The sequence below is a fragment of the Rhopalosiphum maidis genome, chromosome 2 (genome assembly GCF_003676215.2).
Source record: "Rhopalosiphum maidis isolate BTI-1 chromosome 2, ASM367621v3, whole genome shotgun sequence".
Taxonomy (NCBI): Eukaryota; Metazoa; Arthropoda; class Insecta; order Hemiptera; family Aphididae; genus Rhopalosiphum; species Rhopalosiphum maidis.
The window spans coordinates 85634117-85658609 of NC_040878.1; the positions used below are offsets into that span (position 1 = coordinate 85634117).

At 25.9% G+C, this 24493-nt stretch overlaps 2 protein-coding genes across 4 annotated transcripts in view; one reads left to right on the forward strand and one right to left on the reverse strand.

Annotated features, from left to right (window-relative positions):
- Positions 1 to 988: 988 nt before the first annotated feature.
- Positions 989 to 11528, reverse strand: LOC113553238 (nuclear pore complex protein Nup153). Of its 3 annotated transcripts, none has more exons than XM_026956456.1 (12): positions 11214 to 11528; positions 10821 to 11037; positions 10626 to 10748; positions 8690 to 8818; positions 8159 to 8242; positions 7605 to 7711; positions 7311 to 7520; positions 6737 to 6891; positions 3827 to 6116; positions 3623 to 3750; positions 3460 to 3556; positions 989 to 1102 (listed from the first exon to the last, which is right to left on the reverse strand). In XM_026956456.1, exons 1-11 carry the CDS (start codon positions 11235 to 11237, stop codon positions 3487 to 3489), a joined length of 3537 nt encoding a protein of 1178 aa, XP_026812257.1. In that variant the 5' UTR covers positions 11238 to 11528; the 3' UTR covers positions 989 to 1102; positions 3460 to 3486. The 3 variants fall into 3 exon arrangements, with proteins under 3 accessions (XP_026812257.1, XP_026812256.1, XP_026812258.1); XM_026956457.1 differs by lacking the exon at positions 989 to 1102 and adding an exon at positions 3092 to 3328; XM_026956455.1 differs by lacking the exon at positions 989 to 1102 and having other exon boundaries at positions 3091 to 3556.
- A 265-nt stretch (positions 11529 to 11793) lies between these two features.
- Positions 11794 to 24493, forward strand: part of LOC113555201 (sushi, von Willebrand factor type A, EGF and pentraxin domain-containing protein 1) — a 31869-nt gene continuing 19169 nt past the window's right edge. The window contains exons 1-2 of the mRNA XM_026959584.1: positions 11794 to 12141; positions 19187 to 19396. Of these exons, the coding sequence (XP_026815385.1) occupies positions 12099 to 12141; positions 19187 to 19396 (253 nt within the window). The 5' untranslated portion in view covers positions 11794 to 12098. The remainder of the gene's footprint in view (positions 12142 to 19186; positions 19397 to 24493) is intronic.

Sequence of the window (24493 nt, forward strand, 5' to 3'; positions counted from 1 at the left end):
CGTATTAGGTTATAAGTTAAAATATATAATTTATATTGTAATAAACAATTAAAATAATAATAATTAAAATAAACTTATTGACAAAGACGCCCCCTCAACATCAAACCAATATGAAAATAAAATAAAATATTACCTTATCCCGGATTATTGCATATATTTTTCATTTTTTAGTTGAAAAATTAATTCATAACGAATTCCACGGGTATTAAGAAATTGATTAAATTACATTATAACGTAAATCTACTTGAATTTTTTAGTATTTATTATAATTATATACTAATTTGTCAATTTTTTTTTTGCATATATGTCAAAATTAAGTTATGGTGAAGGTCTTTATTGTCCAATAATAGGTTAACTGTAGTTTATATTTGTAACTGTCTAAACTGAAACATTTTTTTTAGCTGATTTAATTAATAATTATTATTGGCTAAAATTATTGAAGTCTAGTAGGTACCGGTTTTATTGGTTCAGGATAAATTAATATTTATATATTTTTGAAATAAATAAGATTTTTTTATCAATTATTTTTACTAATTATGAAGTTAATAGAGTACAAGGATGTTATTTTGGGTAAGGAATTTTATTTATTTTTTTAAAAAAATGTTTAATTATATATAAATTAATTTTGTTAATTCAAAATAAAATATTATGTTTGCTCACACTTGTAAAATTATTAATTTATTTTTTATATAGTATAGATAATACTTTATAATTAAATCATTATAAAGCGATTGTGTATTAGTAATAGTATATTATTTACATACCTAAATATATTAATGTGTCTGGCATTAAGCCTCAGAAAATGGAATTTATATCTACAAAACATAAATATAACTTTTTGATATAATTGCAAATAAGCTTCTATATTTAAATTAAATTGTTTTATAAAATATTTTCAAATATTTTTGAAGTGAATTCGTGTACTTACAAAAATAAAATATTAAATATACATTTTTTTTAATAAATAGTTATTATTCTTTTAACAGGTCCAAATTTCTTCTCAAATAAAAGACAATATTTTAAAACACACATTTAAATTCATTTGTTTAGAAAAAATTTATTAGTCTGATGTCTTTTGAATTAGCATAAAATGGAATTTAACCTGCAAACATTAAAATTTGTAATGGCAACTCGTAACTATGAGTAATATTAAAAACAATTCATTCAGTATTTTATGTTATGTAAAAAAAGCCACCTATTACGTAATTAAGAAAATATCATTGTTAATTGTTAAGTTTTAAAACATTTAAAAATACCCAACATATTATGAACCAGCGGCGGATTAGACCACCGGGATACCGGGAAAGTTCCTGGTGGTCCAATAGTCGTATTCTTTAATTATAGGCCGATGTACTTGGTAATTGGTAGGCCTGTCATAGGGTAATTTCCCGGGTTGGATATTTTAGTCAATCCGCCGCTTATATGAATATATTTTTAGAATATTACTTAAATCAACAACTCTGAAATTAAATAACACTCAAAGATACAGTAGTAAGATGTTAAATACTAAAATAAATAAATGAATGATGTTTAAAAAATAAACAAAACATATAATTTTATTATGTATTGTACCTAAATTACAATTTTTTAAGAAATGTAATGTTAACTATTATAAAATTAAATTTATAAAGACTTAAAGTACACTTATGTTCACTAAAAGACTGTACAGTTTATAAAGAAAAATAGGCTACATGAAGCTCAAATTAGCAGCCTTACTCCTAAAATTACTCACTTGGACAAAAATAAATTATATCCTTACATCACAGTCAAATTAGTTTATTTCCACTTATTGGTTTACAAAATATTAATCAGCAACACTTTACAACAAATGTATATATATAAAAAAAAAAAGACAACAACATAATAATAACTACTTACTGATGCATAACTAAGTAAATGGAAATAAACAGTCTGAAATTTAAAAAAATTCTAAAATATCATTTATTTTAATTTTTTTTTTATATATAGCATATTAAATGTATATTTAAGTTTTTAAATTAAAAATACATTTATTTCAAAGGAGTGAGCCTGCTATAGTTTTCGATAATTATCACCGAACATAGCCTGACCCACAAGAATATCACAGACATCCAAGCCATTTGGCTAACTTTTAACTAGTAATGTAATAGTTATTTTTTACATTTTACTATACAAAAATAAAATATAATACCTTTATATTTAGGAATTATTATGTGAAATAAAAATAAGGGACCATTTGAATATAATTCATACAGTATAACCACACTTCTGTTGCCAATAGAAATTCCTTGGGTCAGACTTAGAATATTACACTTAAAACAAATATAACCACTAAACGAAAAGAAACATATTATTTAACATATATAATAAACAACATTTAATAAAAAATGTTGTGTTCTGTATACCACGAGAGTTATTAAATAATAACACTTTATAATTGTTTTGTATTATAACAATAGAATGGCACATAATAGCCAATAAATGATAATTAAATTAATTAAACTCACTAAAACAATATAGTTGTACATCCATTTAATAAATTTTTATCATTTTTAAACAGTTACATGTTTTTTTTTAAACATAAAGCAAATATTTAACAATAAAATATGTTAATGTGTATCAATGTATTAAATTAACGAAAATAAATTATATATGTTACAAACGGTTTGAAAATGATTTTAGAAGTGAAAAGGCGGCGCACAGTAAGAAGAAAATACTAATATTTTAAATGTTGAATTAGTTATTAATATTATTTTTATAGTAAATAATTTTCAGATTTAATTTATGAATTAATTATAAGTGACAAAATTAAAATGGCTAAAAAATAACTAGCAAAAATAAGAAACACAAAACAATTATTATTATTTACATAAATAAGACATAAAACATTAGTATATTCTTAATTGCAGTGTGAGCTGTAGTGAATTATGATTTTTTTTTTTATATATATATATATATATATATAATTTTTAAGTTTCTATAAAAATAAGTAAAATTTTAACTGTTGGAAACAAATTCATAGAGAAATGCATACATTTTTTTAATTATAAAATTTCTTTTAAATAAGTTACACAATTCAAAATATCAAAAATTAAAACATAGACAATAGTTGATAATAGATTTATATTTTTATACTAAAATAATATTTAAAAAGAAACCATTTGACAGATAGTTTAATGTAGTTAGTATATAGTTTGATTCAGATAGTTCAAATTAAAATTAAAAACTAATTCATTGATATGTTATTAACATATCTCCAAATTCTGTGCGCCATCAAAATATGTTGTCAAATGTAATTTTATATCCAAATAATAATTGTTTATCTGTCTAAAAAAATATTGACCTCAACCTGTTTTTAAATAAGCTATTGTTAGCCATAGAATATTATTATACAAATATAATGACAAGAATCAGTTCAAACATTGAACAATTTTAATTTTACATTTAATTTTGTTACACAATAAAAACAATGTAACTTACAAAATACACAAGCAGTATGTCCATGTTTTACCGAATCCTTCTAACAGGTTTTAAAATTTTTCTTTTAGTAGGTGGCTCAGTTGTTTCTGGTTTGGCACTAATAATAGAAACTTTTATAGATCAAATACTTTAAAAAATAATTAAATAAAATGCTTATACTTACGTAAATTGAGTAGTTGCTCCACCAGTAAAATTAATTGATATAGGTGCATTAGGGTCTAATTTAACAGATGGTTTGATGCTTGGTTGATTGAATATATTGATTGATGAACATTTAGTCTGATCATCACCCTATAAATAATTATTAATAAATTGGTTTTAAATGTTATGTTAGCATATAATATACAACTTATGAAGTGATTATTACCATTGCAGACATTTTTATAGGTCCTCCAGCATTGGGAACACTAAATACAGGTGGAGATTGTGCACCAAATGAAAACCCAACATTTGATGAATTGAAAGAATTTGACGTTTGAGCTAATGGTTTTTTATCATTTTCATTAGAAGACTTTGAGAAAAAACTGCTTGGAACCTGAGGAGCTAATGAACCAAATGAAAATTGAGGTGTTAATGTAGATGAGCCCAATGTTGCTGGAGCCGATGTAGTAGTACCACTACCAAAAATAGAATTACTTGCACCAAAAACTGGAGCAGTACTAGGAAAACTACTACTACCCATTATTGGTGAACCAAACGATTTGTTATCATTAGTTGCTGATCCAAATGTAAACATTTTAGGACTTTTTTGGTCAACAGGCGCATTTTGATCTGGTTTTGCTAAAGAACCAAAACTGAATAACTGAGAAGTCTTAATCAAACCAGGTTTTTGATCTTCGTTCAAAGTTTCATTAAGATGTGAATGTCCATTTACTAACTGATTTGTATTTTCAGTTGCAGATTGAACAGGCTGAATTGAACCAAAATTCATAATTGGCTTAATTTCATTTTTTTTTACTTTGTTATCCCATACAAATTTCTCTTTAGATGGATCTTCATTTTTTTGACCAACATTAACTAATGAATTTGAAGCACTACTGTTAGTTGCAACAGAACCAAAAGACATTTTAGGACTGCAATTTTCATTTATATCATTAACTTTACGCTTATTACTTTGGCTTTGTAACTCTAATGATTTTTCTAATTCTTCATTTTTATTATTTACTAATGATTTAAATTCATTTGGGGATTGTTTAATTATATTATTATCAACAACAGGATTTTGATGAACAGACTTTTCAATTTCAACTTTATCTGAACCAAATTTAAATTGTGCAGTTGGTTTATTAGTTGTGGCACTAAGTCCAAACTTAAACTGACTATCAGGTTGATTTGGTTTAGTTTCAACACCAAACTTAAACTGAGTTTCAGAATTATCACTATTATTGATATTTGAATCCTCGTTTAATTTCTTTACTGGCAAACTTGATAAACTATCAGTGCCAAATTTGAATGTAGTAACGGGTTGATCAGCTTTATTGTTAACTAAGCCAAATTTAAATTCATTAGCAGTATCTGATTTGGCATTATCAGAACTTGCAAATGGTGCAGCGCTTCCAAATGTAAACTGATTAGATGGTTGAACATTTTTACTACTATCAAATCCAAATTTAAACTGACTGGCACCAGAATTTTCAAAGGTGTTGTTATTTAATCCAAATTTAAATTGAGTTGAAGGCAAAGGTTTATTTTCAGAAGCAGACCCAGGCTTTGCTGTTCCGCATGAAATACAAGTAGTACAATCACTTTTATTTTTTACCCAACAACCATCACAAGTCCAAGTATTACTTTGTACCACAGTTTTCTTTGTAGTACCAGGCTTTTGTGTTTGGCATGCGACACATACTTCGATTTCATTTTTATTGGGAACCCAACAAGTTTCACAAGTCCATGTACTTGATTTGACAGATTTGATAATATTTAATACTGGTGTTTGTGTTTTTTCATACTTGGGAGTTTGACAAGCTATACACTTTATTGTGTCAGCATCATTTGAAACCCAACAAGCATCACAAGACCACTTTTTTTGTTCAGTTGAAGATTTTACTGGTACAAATTTATTTGTATTATTACTTTCTAACTTTTTAGGTGAACGGTCAAGATCCATATTCACTGATTTTGTAGATTCTAATTTAGAACCAGAGCACGGCAATGATATTTTTGAAGTACTTTTAGAATTATCATCAACAAACCTATCAAGTTCTGGCACCTTTTCATTTTTATTTGAATTTTCAATTGAAGTATCATTATTCGTAGCTGATAATTTAGTAGATTCTTTTACAAAGGTTTCACTTGTAGAAATATTAATATTTGTACTTGGACTTTTGGTGCTAGGTTGATCTTTAGTATTTACCTCTATATTAGTATTTTGTGCTTTCTTTAAAGTCATTTTTTGTTTTTTTCTACATGTTTTCTCTGCAAATTGTGAACTAAACTGTTCTATGGTTAATGGTTGATTGAATGTGAATTCATTATCCTCAGCATTAGTATTTGATAAATTGATACTTGGCAATGAAGTCATTGCTAGAGAAACCTTAGGCAAATTGACTTCAGCGGGCATTTCAAGTTCATCAGACTTAAGAACACGGCCCTTTTTTGAAAGATTCACTCGAAGTTTTCTTGTAGTATTTGAATCAACTCGGCCAGAATAATTAGATCTATCAAAATAAGATTATCTTAGTTACATTTGATATATTAATCAAAACAAACATAAAGTAAAAATTTTTTTTTATTGTATCAGTAACTGATGGAAGATAATATTATATTGTTAATTTAATGTAACAGTATACAGTAGTCTTAACAACTTATTGGAATTTTAACAGATCGATCCTGATTTAAACATAGAAAAAAAATTGATAATTATGTTGCTTATTTCAACTTAATTACTGAAGTATAAAATGGGCAACTAATTTTACTTAAATTTTGAATTAACATAAAACGAAATAATTTGTATAGATATGATTATATAACTCAACTCAAATATGGTTATAGGTTATAACTTGACAAACTCCTCTATAGGAGATATTCATTGCAAATATAGAAATACATTTTTAAAATAATATACATTTATCATAGAAAGGTTTATAGACTTTGTACTACAATTTTGTTCTAGTGTCTACATAGTCATCTTATTAAATCAAATAAGGGATTTATTGCTGCTTAAACTTTATTTTTTAATGTTTCATTGTGTAGAAAAAATGATAATCAATTTATTTTAATAAATATATGGCAATAATCGGAATATTATAGTTTCAATAAAGTCAAATATTTTACTTACGAGATTTCACTGGATTTGCAATCAACTTTCTCAGGTGTTGTTTCAACAATTTTGACTGTAGATTCTATTTTAATAGGTACGGTTTTTTGAACTGCTTTATGCCTTTGGTGCACTTTAGGTTGAATAATAAATTTATTTTCTTCAATTTCTTTGTTCTGAAACAAAAAAGAACAAACTTAAGTTTAGCAGATTGTAATGACAGTAATTAGTTTAAAATTACAAAATTACAGTAAATTAAACTAAATTATCATAGAAAACTATAGATTTTACTTTAAAAAAATATTATATTCATTTAGAACTACTATAAATTACTGAACATAAAATATTAATTTTTCTAAAAATACGGCATTCTTTTTTAGGACAGTGGTATACCTACGCACAATTATTTTAATTTGGTTTTATCAAATAAAATATGGTTTAATTTATTTAGTAACCACGGTTATCAATAATTTAATATTTCTTGATGCAACCCTAGAAATTGTAAATATTCACTAAAATTTACAGACTGATCTTTATATAACCCGCCTTTTGTACATTTTTTATATTTTCATAAATAATTATTTATTTGACTAACCTTAGTAGAAATATGTTCCAAGAGAATAGACGAGGTTGTTCTAATTTCACTATTATTGGTAGAAGATATTGGTATCACTGCTTTTCTATGAATTGGTGGAGTATTACCTAAAATTTTTGATAAGCTTGAACGAGCAGAACTGCCCCCATACATAACTTGAGAACAATTTAAAGGTGACTTTTGGGCAAATAATTTTTGACGCTCTGACAACTGAAAATGATACACACAATTCAATTAAAATAAATACTTAATTTTTTAAAATAGAAATTGATAAATACAAAATAGTGAACTTACTTCTCCATAATTGACAAATGTATCCCATCTAAATGATGCTGAGGGTATGTGGTTTGCCGATGTTTCATGAAATTTTAATGAAGATTGTTGATGTGATTCATTTTCCCCTAAAATTAAATAAATGATAAAATAATTGAAAACTTATTTGAAATAAACAATGAGCAAAATTATTTTGTCAACAAATGATAGATAATTGGCTGGGTTGGCTTAGTGCTTCAGCAAGAATAAAATTAATTGATATTTTTATTTCAAATATGAACTTACAAGAACTTCATAACAATAAAGTATCACAAAAAATAAAAAGGTTAAGTTATCAAATCTGATGGTGAATGTATAAAACTAATATTAATTTATTACATAAAATAAAATGTAGATTCCTAGTAAAAAACTACGTTTTTAGTTTCCAAAATGATTTTACAATTTGTGATAATTTAAAGGACCCATATTACATCTCTATGTTAAATAGAAAGCCAATTCATATTTGTTTAGTTATAACGTTTATGAAAGGCTTATTATTAGAAAAATATAAATAAAGCAATAATAAACAAACTTACTTGACTTAATCAGCTTAGATGAAGTTGGAGTTAAAAATTCATTACTAGTTGATGATTTACTTAAATTTAATGATCTTTTTAAATCTAAAAAATAAATTTAATTATATTCATAACATTATACATGTAAAATTATTTATTGTATTAAAATGTAAGTAGCAAAAATTTTTTCATTATTAGTAACTTAATATCATAATTTTGTATCATTAATTCCATGGTTTCATAAATTTAACTAAGCAAAATACATTTTCTTGAATATGGAATTGTTTTTTAAAAAATCATCCTTTCCTAACCAATATACTAGAAATTAATTTTACACATTTATTGGAAAGTATTATTTGATATTTTAATATTAATTTATATTAAACTAAATAAAATTTAATATAAAGTAACTAATCATTTTTAAACATAATAACTATAGCATAAATTAGGTGAAGATATCCTTCATTTTTTTTTTTATAATTAAGAGTAAAAAAAATGTATAGCCTTCTCACGTATTTCATAATCAAAGAAAATAAAAACTATAATACTTACTTATTGTAGCTGGTTGCTTATTTGCTGTAACTATTGTAGGTGTTGATGAAGCAAAATTGAAAGCTGTTTTTGAACTTGGTCTGTTAATATTTGACAAATCTACCACATCAGATTTTCTTTTAAGAGAACCTTTATTTAAAATGGTACAGTAATTTTAGTATTTATTATTATACATCAACCAATTTGGAGAGGTTATTTTGTATAAAATCAATTCTTGTACTACGCTAATAATAATAACAAAGCCAATAGTATATTATAATTGTAAAAGTATAAACATATCTATATAGGGTTTAAGTATGAGTTAATAAACGTATTAGTATAAAAAACGTACATTGATTTTTAATTTAATACTTTCAAAATATATACAAAAAATAGTATAATGTAAATGCAGTATAAATTATTTTGTCTTAATGATAATAATACACTGTTGGATCCTTTCTCATTAGTTGTTGCTTTTGGTAGGTGAAGTTAGAAATAAACTACTAACATACCAAATTACATTAATTATACTAGTAGTAGTACCATTGGAGTATACAAATGGTCAATATTTCTCAAAATTAAAAAATAAATAATGTTAAATATTTGCAATTTTAAAATAGCAATATTGTATAATGAATACTTTGTCATTGAATATGTCAATTATAAAAATTTAAATGTGAATAAATCTAGGTATCTTTTAAGCATCCTCATAAATACGTTCCCAAAATACATTATAAAATTATTAATATGTTATAGTATACTAATTCAATGATTAATAATAATATTAATAAAAAAATTTTCATTTTATAATCCACCTATTTCAAAAATAAAATTGTATTATTAGTTTAATATAAATACAATAAAATACCTACTTAATTAAGACTATTTTTATTAGCTGGATTACCCCTAGTGTTTTATATTTTATCATAGATACCAAATTTTACACTACTCATTTTAAGACTGTTAATCCCAATAACAAGTAAATGCATATTTTGTACTATAAAGCAACAAGTGTTAAAAACTTATAAATTAGATAATGTCAAATAAAAATAAAAAGTATCAATAAAACACAAGCAACTATTAAGATATTGAGCTTTTGTAACTATGCACCATAAATTAAAAATATCATTTTTATAACAAAAGCCACATTGGATATAAAGTAAGAGTAAACCAATATAATGAATGTATTGTACCTGTATTCAACTAATAAATATTATTAATTGTATAAAAATACAGTGCAGTTCTAGTAACTTTGTACTTTTGGTTAATAGATTCATTATTATTATCAATTAAAAAGTACTATCTAAACAAATTGAAATATTTTGATATTTTAACAAATTTATATCTATAATAAATAATATTTAATCCATTTTATAACTACCTATTATAAAAACACAAGATCTTTTGCATTGAGACCATACAAGAGAATAGTTGTACAATTATTTTGAGGTTTATAATCTAACAAATGGTCATTATTGGCATTATTCATTACCGACAATTTGATTTCAAAAAAACTAAAACTGGCGTTTAAGGCTTTCTTTTTTTATTACAACTGGTTATCTAAGTAAATAGTTTTTTCATTCTTTGGTATAGTTATTCAAAATTTGTTTACTAAAGAGATACTTGTATAGACACCCATTAGATGTAAACTTAAATGTGCTAAATAATGAAAATAATTTTTAGTTAGTATTAATATATATTCAACACTTTTTTGAATAGATAATTATGATAAAATAAAATAAAATAAACTATAAATATGAGTTGTAGTGCTGTGGAAGATACATTTTTAAACCTTAATAACCATCAAAATAGTTTATTTATTTAAATTGAAAATATTAAAAGAAAGCATACAGGCAATATATGGGTAGGTACTAACAATATCAGAAATTATATAGTTGTGTTGGAACAAATACTTTTTATTTTTACTTCAAAAATAATATTCAACAATCACACTTACTTCTGTTACCAACATCATGGGTTTGTAAGGAAGAACTTAATTGGCTTATAAATTTTGGACTTTGTTTACTTGTACTTGGTATACAAGTAACGGCTGATATTTCTGGTAAAAGTACATTCACATCTATACAGATAAAAGTTGAAGAGTTAAGAAAAAATAGACAACATAAAACTAACATAATAGATCATAGCTTACTTGAACCCCTGTGGTTGTCAGTTGAATTAGTAGGCGGGTATTTGGTGTTTGTAAATGAGTTATTAGATGTACACAGTTTCTTCACTGGGGGTTGATCGTCGTTTTCGGTCATTGACGTAGGGTCATCATCGGTCTGCGCATCGTTGATCAGCGTATTCATCCACGTCATTCCGGGTATGTATTCGGACACGCGTTTCGTGACCCTTCTCATAAAAGACTGGAAAACCAAAATTAAAATCAAAAAATACACTCTAGAAAAGCACGTATCAATCGTCGTGCTGTGCGAGACCATGTGATCGTGCAGCGCAATCGGGCGGGAAAATTACTCGAAAATCATCGGACGTGACTTCGCCGACCAGAGGAGAGATTTGAGACGTTTCGTCTTCTACTTACGTTTGATTTGTCGTACGGCTTCATGGCTCTCGGGGCCTGATCCCATCGACACGCACAGAAAACTGCACTGTTCAACGTACGCGCGACAAACAGCGGTCGGACAATCGCAATGAGCGCATAATCAACGGAAAAATAAACGAGATAACTGAAAACCTTACGCACTCCGTTTTAAAGCCACCGTCGTCGTAATTCGTCTTTTTAGTTTTGCGATTATTGCATTACCGTTGTTATTATTATTTTTATATTTTATTTTTATTTTTATATCCCTAATCGTTGTTAACGGGAAACGCGATCGGCACACAAGCGTAGGGACGTGACGGCCATGATGGATAAACTAGATCAGTCCGTCGCGCGCGACCAAATACATTGTAACCAACCGAACGTACCGACAACCGTAAGGTCGGAAGCACTGGTCGCATGCTACCGTGAAAACGCTGATTGTAGCGGACAGAGCGCGGCACCATAAAAAAATACCGCCGCCGAAGAGTTTCCGTCTTTCAAAGCGGTTGATGGGCAGGCGGCATCACACCTGCTGCTACTGACGCTCTGCCCTCCCAATGACTAGTGGCGGTAACGACAACGCCGATGACCGGTTTGGTCAGGTTAACCGCCGGGTAACTTTCGTATTTTTCGATTTTCTCCAGTCGCAAGTGTCACGCTGATTCGGTTAGTGCTGTAGCGTTCCGTTGCTTGTCCGCCGTCTGTTTTTTACGCGTCGTCTCTATATCGTAGCAATATTAATCAATTAATATATAATTAATAATAATTATTATTTATTTCATCGATCGTATGATTTTATCCCTGCCGATAGTATCATAACTACACCGAAGTGTGCAATTTACGCAATTTATTCTTCAGGGGTGCTCTTCTTCTCTTTGCTGCAAGATGCGGCGATCTTTTCTTCTCGTCGTCATCTTGACGATTACAGGTTAGTGTAATTTACATATTTGTATAAACCTACAGTATATTACATACCCATGCAATCAGTGCCATAAAACAACCGGTGTCCGGGGGGGTGCTAAGATGGGGATACTTCTTCACCATTAAGCCGTATGCTTGACCGATCGGTGTAATTTGAAATATAATATATTTTACTATGATTTAAGCTACTAACAACTGACAATTTTGTACCTGGCCAAATTGTGTTTTATAGCTACCAAACTGATTTTTTTTTTAAATTATATATTGAATGGACCGCATAAAATAGGCTACAACTCCACCGATAAATATTTAATTACGGCACTGTATGCAACTTATGAAATACTGCAGCTCTATAACTAATATTATATTTATATTATTAAATTATTATAATAATATATTACACAAAATTATTAACTGGATATTAAATTAAATATTATTGATGTTCTAATAAATTTTCTCAGATATTTCTCAGTATAACCTTTATAATACAGACGAGTCCGCGATAACTCGAAAAATTTGACAACTCAAATTTTTTTTTTATTCCCCAGGAAATATAAATTAATATAATTATATAAATTCGAGTTAAATGTCACGAATAACACATACTTCGAAGCGAATTTTTATCTCCCTTCAACTTCGAATTATCACGACTCGACTGTATAATGAAGACGGATCATGGATAGGGAAAAGTCTTACCGAAACATTTGGAAATCATCTAGAAAATATTTTTTTCCCCAAAATTTAAAAAAAAATCTTAATGGCCTCTCCCTCACTATTTTTTTCTTCTAGAGGAGCAAATATTTATTTATAATTATCAATATAGACTAAAGTTATACCTAAACGTGTTTGGGTAACTCATACAAATTAAAATCTAATAGTTGTTTTTTAGAGTGAGATCTGCATGAAGTATGATTTATTTTTTGTCAAAATATAAAACATATGCACTTCAACTTTAGGTTATTTCATATTTCATCAACATCGTTGTAAATTGTATTTTATATATTTTACTTAGAATATAATTAGATTTATCTAAAATATCTAACGCCTAAGAAAGTGTAAAAAAAAAATTATAGCTTCAGTTACGATTTTTGCATTTTATGTATGTTTTTCATATCATATTATACCTCGTAATTTTGTCATATTAATAAATTTGTAAAAAAAAATGGTAGGTACGAGTTCACTATAGCGTCTAGATGTAGCTGACAGTGGACATCACGGCCTCCATCACGCTCTGTCACTGCGTCTAGACGTCATATTCCGGGCTAGTTATTGGGTCTATACTTCAAATAAAAATTCATATTTTATTGCTAATTACTGCATAATATTATGTACATGATCATTTTAACACTTGCAAAAATAAGATTTAATCCAGTAACCAGTGTCATCCATCCAGGAACCACGAAAAAAAAATATTGGCTAAGAATACGGACTACTTTATACGTCTTCCATTTCTTACTTATACTTAGTTACCACTTACCTATATTTATACATAATACATAAATTAAATAAAAAAATGCCTTTATATTTTTATATTAGGAACCTATATATTATTATATTATACAGGCTACATTTTATTCCTATACAATAAATTACAAAAAAAACCCAATAAAAAACATAATATTTATATCAATACAATTTTAAACATATTATTTGTGTGAAAATGTGCAGTTATTTACTTATATTTCACTATTTTTGTTATTACAATACATGGCTCAGTATTCAATAACGTAAATATTGGCACAACTAGTGAAGAAATGAAAAAAAAGGAAGGTACCAAAATGAAATAAAAATTATAGAACTGTTTTTAAAGTAGTTAAGATTTGATACGTAAAAATACTAAAAATAGACGTCTTAGATTATTTACAAACTAACATTATCCATCAGAGATAACACTATCCACTATAAAGTTTATTCAATTTTTCAAGCGTTTTCTTCAACACCTTTTGCGTGCAGATTAAATAAGGTCATATTTACTTAACGAAATTTTTATTACCTTGCCGGAGTCAGTCACTTATGTAAATTGTATTCATTTTAATTTCCAAACAATTACTAAATTCTTACAAAATATTTTAATAATAAAATATAATAATATAAACCAAGTAAATGTTATTTTTTAATTATAGTTTTAAATATAAAAACATAGGTATACAGATTTTATATTATTCTTAATTTTATAGGTAATAACGAATTGACTAAGACTTAAAACCAAGAGGTTACAATTTTTAACAGTGGTTTACAAATTGCCGTATTAAAAATTATAAAGTAAATAAAATAAAATATAAAGACATTTGTCATTTATTAAGTCCATATGAACTTAAGTTTAAAAATTTAAATTAAACACAATTCTCTCTTACTTTTAAAAATAATGTGGAAATTAGGTACCTTTCTAATACCAGCAAAAATATCTAAATACTCTTATAATTATTTAGTATTTACCAATGATTAACCTACTTGCTTATATTATTTTTTAAAATACAAAAGTGTGGTTTTAAATTATATTAGTTTATATAGGTAAACGGTAAACTTGTACAATTCTTAATATTTTATTATTATTAATACTTTTAGTATAGTTATTACTATTTTATTTATGATACATAAGATAAGGATATGGTGATATTATAGATAAAAAAGTTTAAAAATATTTTTTTTTTAATTTTTAACATTTTGGTACCTAAGTAACCGATAAAGGTACTAAAATTAGCGTATATCATATATGAAATATATGTATAGCATACCCCCAAACAAAATCACCACCATCATTACTCACTAAATAGTATTATACCAATTCGCTTGAATTGAGCCCGACTTTTATAAAATAAATGAGTACCTACATGAATATACATAACTTATTAGGTACTGTTAATTTGCAACAAGCCAACAAGTAATAAACTTTGTATTTGTTTCATATGAATACAAACTGATAGTTTTCAAACACGTCCAACCATTTTTTTTTGAGATAACTGTTTTCATTGTTTTATATATAATGTATACTGTTTATATGTAAAGATGAAAGAGTTAATTTTATATTATTTTTTTTCAAAACATCATACCTAATTGTTATAAAGGGATGTGGAAGATATTGGGTTTTCTTATCATTTCGAGGGGAAACTATTATTAGAATTGAAGAAAGTGCTAATGTCATTTTATCATATTAATACTATACAAAAATGTAAATAAAAAAAAAATACAAAATTACCGAACATCCTATATTATACATTATTTGTTTATACTTATTGTACTTACTTATTTGGAACGATAAAAACGAGAATAATTGGTTTATACTTTCACATTCCTTTATTTAATAATTTGAAATTTTTTTTTATACTTTACTTATATAGTTATATCTGAATTAATTACTTTATGTTAAATTAATTAAAATTCAATATTTACATTTCCTGAATAATGCTGTATTAATATTTATGCATATATCTATAGACTTTAATGCATACAATATATATATTTTATATGTATATGTATAATAATGTGCTTATTGCTGATATTATTATTATTTATGCCCTATAATAATAGACATAGGTACCTTCATAATATTTAACGTGTATATTCATAATGAGTAATGATTAATGAGTAGGTTGTCTAAAATTTTAAACTTTCTATGGTTGGAAATGCTCTAGGACCTAGGTTAATACAATTTATAACTGTATTTATAATCAGTCTTATATAATAAACTTCAAAAATGCATGTTATCACTTATTCATTTTTACCATGATTCATAATTATGAAAAAAATTACTCTGTTTTCTAATTGCTATGCTATTTTAAATGTAAATACGAACAAATTGTTTTTTATATAATTTTAAGTAAAAATTAATTTTATAATTTATAGATAAAAATAATAGCTTACACTGGTTATTTTAGTTAATTTTGCAGTAATACATATTTGTACGTAGGACGTAGCAAATTAAGTATACTCGTATATCCATTTACTATTTATATTAAGGTAATTTCGTGCGTATTTTAATATATTGTTATTGTAATATATATTATATATTTCAATACATGGTTTATTATATGATATATGTTTATATTGTATAGATATACTTAATTATAATATTAAGTACTATATATGTATAATGTATCTATTCTTCCTTGTTAGAATATATACTATACTCAGGGCCCCCACAAGGAGGGGGGGGCTGATGAACCTTGATTACAGGGGCCCGGCTATTTTAAGGGCCCGTGGGTCCATTGAAATGTATTTGTAATTTTTATAAAAGGCCCGGACAAACATTTAATACAGGGGCCCGATATTATATGTGGGGACCCTGACTATACTACCAAAGTAAAAAAATTGTAAGTAAATATAGTCTCTATATAGTGTTGATATAATTTGTGATAGATAAATATTGTTTTCATAGAATCGAAAATTGAGATAAATTATAAAAATAATTGTAATGTATCAATAACTGTATGTAGAATTGGGGATTAAAAGCTACGAAATAAAAATAAATATGGGCATTAATTATTAATATAATAACAGTTAGCTTTTAGCTATACCTATAATTTATTGCAAAAATTCATTATAGTTTATACGTGTTTAAGATTAAAACTGTCAATCGACAATTATTTATATTTGAAAGAAACACGAGAAACAATAAGGGGAAACGCTTAAATAGATATTGATTATTATGATAATCACCATTCACTGTAGATTTAAATTCAGGTTACCTACACTAGGAAATTCATAGAAATGTTAGTGCGATAATTTTGAAAATTGAAGGATGATTACAGCATAACCAAGAGCCACTCGGTCATTTGACACGGTTGTTTGTTTCGCTTATGATTAGCCCAGATCGTTTTTCTTCCGTAAGTCCTCCGTATTTGCTCCATATAACACAATGTGTTCTATCACTATTTACTTTTATGACCTATGTAATATGCTTTATGTGCTGTATAGAATAACAAAAATAGTTTTTTTTGTTGTTAAGAAGGAGTTTTGTGGTTACGTATTACAATTACCTAGTATTTAATTTATGTTGTACCTACAAACGTCAAACAAGTACTATAATTGATATAATCACTTTGTCGTAACAAAAATATTTTTAAAATTAAACGGTTTAATTCTTAACTTCTAGATTTTAAATCATTACATTTCTGATCTAACTATAGTATTATTCAGGAAAAAATGTTCTTAATTAATGTTAATGTGTGTAGAATTAAATATTAAACAGAATCATAATATGATCATTAATTGTAAATTATTAAATAATTTAAATAAAATTAAGGAGATATATTAAGATTCTTTATTGTATTATTTATTATAATATTATTTTTTGTAGTAAGCCTATGTACCCTATATAGCCTATATACTCGTATGTGTTCTTTTGGACGTATTAATAATGTATATAGCAGTAGGTATAGCCGGTATAGGACAGTTATAGGTACCTATACAGTAGAAGTGGCCAAACTTTTTTTCGTCACAATCTACTAAAAATATACTTTATTTTTGAGGATCGACTCCCATGGAAAATTATACAGATAAAAATTATTGACAATTTGTTTACTACGGCCTCGATTAATTTTCGTGCCCTAAAAATAAATCCTAACATGATCGATTTTGAAATTTTCTGCGATCGACCATTTGGCCGCTCCTGTTTACAGTATCAGCGTCGAATCTAGGATTATTTTTTTTGGAGGGAGGACAAAATTGTTCATATGATTATGAAAAAATCATAATAATATATCATATCATTTTGTAAACACAATATTTAGGACTTGGTTTTAAATCTTACATACTATACATACAATAAAAATAATTCATAAGTTATATTATAATAAACTATCAAAGGGGACGGCCTCTTCAGCCAAGCGTGGATCCAGGAATATTTTTTTGGGCGGACCCGTAAATTTAACCACAAAAGATAATACAGTAAAATAATGATTTAATTAAGAATAATTTTCATTTAATTATAAATATTTCAATAAATAATCCAGTAATAATAATAGTACAGTAATAATATATTGAAATACAGTTACGTGGAAAAATTTAATCTCTTTAGCTTTATCGTTATCATGTACAAAGTCATTTAAAATTTCGTCTGGATTTTGTAGGGGCACATGAGGCAAAGTGGGGACGCTAATGTCTGAAAGCTTGTAATTCACTTAGAAATCAACGTTTTTTATTTAAATTTTGTTCACACAATCCTTAGTTATAGTAATTGATTAAGCCTTTATTATGAAAATTTGATTTTTTTTTAAGTTTAAAAGTATGTAACAAAAGAGTACAGTTTACCCCACTTTTCCCCACATATGGGGCAAAGTGATGGGGGACATAAAAAAACTCATTTCAATTCCATGTATTTTAATTAATTTTACAAACAAATTAATTATTTATAATAAAAAACATGAATTAACTTAAATGTATAACATATAAGAAATAAAAATATAAATTGTAACTTTTAATTTTTTTACAAAAACTTAAAATAGTTTTAGGAATAAAATTCACTGTTAAACATAGTTTCATAATCTGATTCATCGATCCCAGTACAAAGACAATGAGTCTATTCCTTACACAATATACATTGAATCCACCCACATTTCCCCATAGACGGGTAAAAGTTAGATTAGAATATTGTTTTGTTACTCTCCAATCTCCATGCACGATTACTATATATATAATATATTTGATAAAATCAATTTTAAAACTTAATAACTACTTAGATGCCAATATTCAAAATTAAAATTATTGTTTATGAAAATCTGAATCCTCGCCTAATGCCTTCAGCTCCTCTTGAATCCGCCACTGTACAGTACATTATTATTGAATATTATACATATAAGTTTTGACAGATGTATTTCTGTGTAAATATGTGATACCAATAATATTTTACGTATTACTTATCAAATAGCTATGTAATTAAGTTATGTGAGTACATTTAGGGTTTGATACTTCCACATGCATTTTTAAATCTTTTTTTTTTAAATGTTTAAAAAGCAAATTAATTCATTATATAATAAGGATATTTCTTAATACATACTACTTAAACCGTAGTAATATTACTTGTGATTTGTTTTAATATTAAATCGAATTTACAGGGTTAGTAGGATGTTGGGCAATTTCAACTGAAGCTCGATGTAAATTTCCTGGTGCACCAGCACACTCAACTGTATCGTTTTCTAATGATACGTTAACCATTGGTGCAATAGCTACGTATACTTGCGAAAGAGGATTTGAACTTTTAGGACCAGCAAGAAGAGTATGTGAATCTACTGGTGAATGGCTACCAGAAGGAATACCGTTTTGCGGTAAGTTACATTTTCTTTTCATAATTTGAATAAATATATATAATATAGATTTAGACGCATGAAATATAGTTGAATAACTATATAAATTAAAAATCTCTATGTTAAATGATTTAGAATTATTTTTCATATATTTCGAGTTTTTAATTGATTTTTAATCGATTAAAAATGGTATTCGGCTTAGTGAAAGATATGGACATTGTATATTTTTAAACTATTTATACGGCTAGAAAGTCTTCGAGCTTATTTTATATTCAATGATTACTTTCCTTATTATTATTAAATTTTCATATAGTAACAATTGATTACTATAATAGAAGAACTGTTTTTTTTTTTACAAATAATATTTTTTCATTATGTTTTTTTCATAAGCATTTAATCAATCTTTTGTTGTTTTTTGAACTTTCTCTCACGTTTAGTAAGCACAATTTAAATGAGATTTAATTATTCTTAAAAACTGTTATTTTTTTGGAAATAGCATAAATGTCAGTAATATTTACAGAATATTTTATTACAAATTGATACGCTTATAACTCTTATAATGTAACTTAATATAGTGTGTAATTCATATATTAACTGTATGTATATATTATAAAAAAATATATAAATCTATAGTAAGTGAATGATGAGATTATATATGTATATCCTCCATTCTATGTTGACAAAAAACACGGTGATTTTTAAAAAAAATTAGTAGATACCGTTGGTGAAGATCACAAAAAAAAAATAGTATCATGATTGTCGTCGGTTAGAATCATACAAAGTGGGAAATTATGCTCATAAATTTAATGCTCCGTGAAAAAGTATATTTTTATGAGTAAAAAATATGGAATGTATTTTATAACAATAGTATACCGCTGATACTTCGACAGATTTTAGTACCGTAAAAAATTGTAGTATATATTATTATCTACAAGAACAGCAAAATATCGATTAAAAAAATATTCCCTAATATAGTAAAAATAATCTTTAAACCTTAAACATACATATTTAGCGTAACTATTTAAGCAAACATTTAATTGAGCTCTTAGACTAGAGATTTAATATTGATAGTTGTATTTATAGCCCTTGTAAATTATATATTTTTTGATTAACACATTTACTAAAAACTAAACGCCTTATAATCTAAGTTTGAAAGTAAAATTATTTTAAGATTATTCTTAAGTTTAAAGATATTTAAAGAATAATAAGTCGGAACATTGTCATTACAAAAGTTATACCTACAACCTACTTGTACATAGATAAACGGTACATTTTTTGTATTTTTTTAAATTTATTTTATTTTTACAAAGATACATATAATATATATATATATCCTATTTAAATAAAATTAAACTAAAAGTTTAAAAATTTAAAATTAAATTTTTCTATTTAGATTCAGATGAAAAACATGTAATAACATAATAACCTAATTTATTTATGAATTACTATACAACACCTACTAGATTTATTGTAATTTTATATAAATTAAGCAAAATACATTAATTCCAAATTTAAATATTTTGTATCTTGATATATTTTATTTCATACTTGCCTATTGAAAAGAAAATAAGCACGGAAAATCATATAAATGTACAGTGTTACATGAGAAATGTTGAAACAATTAATACATTATTAGTTAAGTGTTGACTTCTTATTTTTAATGTAAGAAGTGAAAAGATATTGAATATGACCCGATTATAACTTCCAAAATGGGTGACGTATTCATTACTGGGCTGTGACCCCTTCGATTTGTGGGGCCGACACCATTATAACTGCATTATTTTATCGTGGGACAAACCAATACATATACTCAATGGTATAAGTTTATAAAATATACATGGAACACACACACACACATAAATAAAGAACCTGTTTTTTTTTGACTTACAGTCACTATAATCTTGCCACGTTGAACGATAAATTAAAATAATTACAGTTAAGTAAAAAAGTATGTGTATTAGAAACAGTTGCTATAATATTTGAATCTATATACAATACTGACATATTGAAATCGAAAATGAGACACAATGAGAACATCGACAAAGGCGCGTGCGCTTATTATCTTATTGATATTTTATGACACATATAACATATTTTCTCGATCAAACACAACATTAATTTTATGTCACACACTCACACGGAAATCCTTTTGTCACCGTGATGAATTTAAACACACGTTATTATTATGGTACTTTGCGTGTTATGTACACGCTAATACGTGGCCCAATTTTTTCGGACATACTTCTACGTCTTCCCATATTATAATAGTCATAATACCGCTATTACAACGGTAAACTACACCTTCTCGCCAGCGTCTCGTTTCATTCCATCGCACGTTTAGATCTGACAATCGGCACCCATCGTTGCATGATAATTGTCAATCGGCATGAGTAATCAATGAGTTTACCAAATCATTATCAAGGTAGCAATCATTCAAAATTCAATAGTCGTTTGTTTTTTCCTAACCTTAAATTCCACGAATCCTTATAGGTATAGGGACTTTTTTTATTATCAAATGAAAATATCAAATTCACGTGCTACAATAATGGGTAATGCCATTTATGGATTATTGATAATTAACTTTTTTTGTTTGACAAATGGGAGTTTATAACTGATTTAATTGAGAAAGTTTGAACCTCGCGATAAAAATGTTTAACTTTTATTTTTACATCAATTGTTTTTAAAATGCTCATATAAATAAAAAAAATTTAACTAAATTGTTGTGATTAACCTTTGCAATTGTACGTGTTACAATAAAAATAAAAAAAGTTGTAATAATTAGGTACTCTTAAAAGGTTAGGTTCGGTAGTATACAACATATAAAATTATAATAAATATTATACATTGGCGAATATGTTAAATAAAAATGTATTACATTTTAGTATACTATACTAAAATATGGCTACATAGTGTATTTAAAATTATATTGTATATACTTTAATTGGTTTTCATATATAATAATAATTATATAATGTGTTACTGGTAAATAATTAGCTAAATCAAAATTAATTATATAAATTGTTAATGTATATTAACTATGTCATTGCTTTTACGAACAGTTAGGTAAGGATAATAGACTCTTATGATATTGTGTTTGCATTATTATTTTTAATAATTGGTGTTATTTATTTTATGAATTTTTCTTTAAATTCGACTCAGTAAATTATGAAGATGTACCTTTATTACTACTACCTTCCTATTATTAAATATAATTGAGTAACAGAAAATAGGTATTTTTATTAATACTTATACGATGAATATTTTCAAGATATATGGGTAGGCAAACAATGTTTTTTTTTAGAAGAGTCATCTGAGCGTTATAAATCCGTAAGATTCGTACCATAATTGACCATTTAAATAGTACATGGATAATGAATTTACCTATGTCGGATAAGCGTGGTCTCTTAACCTCAATATATGCTATTGTGTAGTAGAAATGCATACAGGTAACCAATGTTATATATATTATACGCAAGATGAATTTAAATGATTGTTTTATATATAATAGGAAATATATTATTAACAAATATAATATGTTTTTCATAATAAATATTAAATAAACAATAAATTATAATAATATTTAATAATCCTTCATATTAAAAAAATGTTTAATTTGTTCAAACGTAAAATTAATAATTATTTATGTTAACATAATTTGAAACACATGCTGTCATACATTTATACAGTTTAAAAATTAGTCCTTAAAGATTTAATAATGCTGTGCCGGTAACAGATATAGTCTACTTATTATTACTTAGATTACGATATTTCCTTTTATACGTTGAAGATACCTATAGGAATATAATACTATAATAGAATATAAACACAAACAAAAAACTTTAATGTGTACTATATAATGTTTCGATGAATTCAATTTAAAGGATTAGAATTCACTAAATTATCCGTATGGTTTATTAAATAATGCAATAAATCTAAAATACTATTGATATCATAGTACTTACTATATAGCTTACAATCTGAATATCGTAATTTAGTTTTAGAAAATAAAATTGAAATAATTAGGTAGGCAATTAAAATTAAAATGAAGACAACTAGATTAAACATAGATAAAGAATAAATAAGTAGGATGAGTCAATATATACAATGTATGAATATAAAATATACATTGTTATTGAAAATATACCAAATGAAAATGAAGATGGAGACATTTTGAAATTAAGTCTCACAGGTTATACTAATAAATTATATAACATATATAAGAAAAAATTAACAAAATATAAATGGATAAAACTAATAAAATAACGAAAACCATTTTAAAAATGTTATACAAAAAATAATGCCATTTAAATTACAATGAAATTATTAACTATTGTTAAGAGTATCAATACACTTTGTATTCAACCAGTAATTTTACTGATGTGAATAACCAAACAAAAGCATTTTTGGAACTTATATTTAATAATATATTGAATTTTTTTATAAAATCTATACGTAATTTATTATTTATAAATAGAGTATGTTAATAGAATATGATTTTGCTTGCCTAAATATTAATAAATGTACATAGGTATTCTAGAAAATACATTCAACTGTATTATCTCTATGTAGGTATCTATATGTAAATACTAAGTATACTTGCATAACTATTAAAGTAAAATAAAGTGTACAATAAACCAAAATTATAAAATGCAAAACAATTATTATTATGCAATAGTTCTTTTATGTTAGACCGGCTAAATGAGGCAGATAGTAATGTTTAAAAATATAAAGCTATATTAACAATGTTCCAGAAGTTTAAAATGCACGAAACTATTGCTTAAGATAAAAAAAATAATACATAACCATATTTGCATCGGGTCATTTTGTGTCAAATTAACGGTGCTTGGGAGACTAGCCAATATTACACAAACAATACGTGATCTTCCTATATTTGTGGGTGAAAATGTAGGTCCTGACCGCTTTTCAACTTGTAATGGGCAACATGTATCATAAATTAAAAACAAGTTAAGCAGCCGCATTGTATTTAATAATAAATATATTAGACTCGTGATGGACAATACGTGCGAGAATTCATTTTTATAAACAAATGTGGAATAAGTATTTTTCAATATGATAGGCAACAATAATACATAAATTGGTAACGGTGTTAAAAAACAA

Coding starts and splice junctions, on each gene's coding strand:
- LOC113553238 (XM_026956456.1), bottom strand. CDS start 11,237: ATGAAGCCGTACGACAAATCAAAC. Junction 11,038..11,213: donor AGCCGTACGACAAATCAAAC/GTAAGTAGAAGA, acceptor TTGGTTTTCCAG/TCTTTTATGAGAAGGGTCAC. Junction 10,749..10,820: donor TGACAACCACAGGGGTTCAA/GTAAGCTATGAT, acceptor TTATCTGTATAG/ATGTGAATGTACTTTTACCA.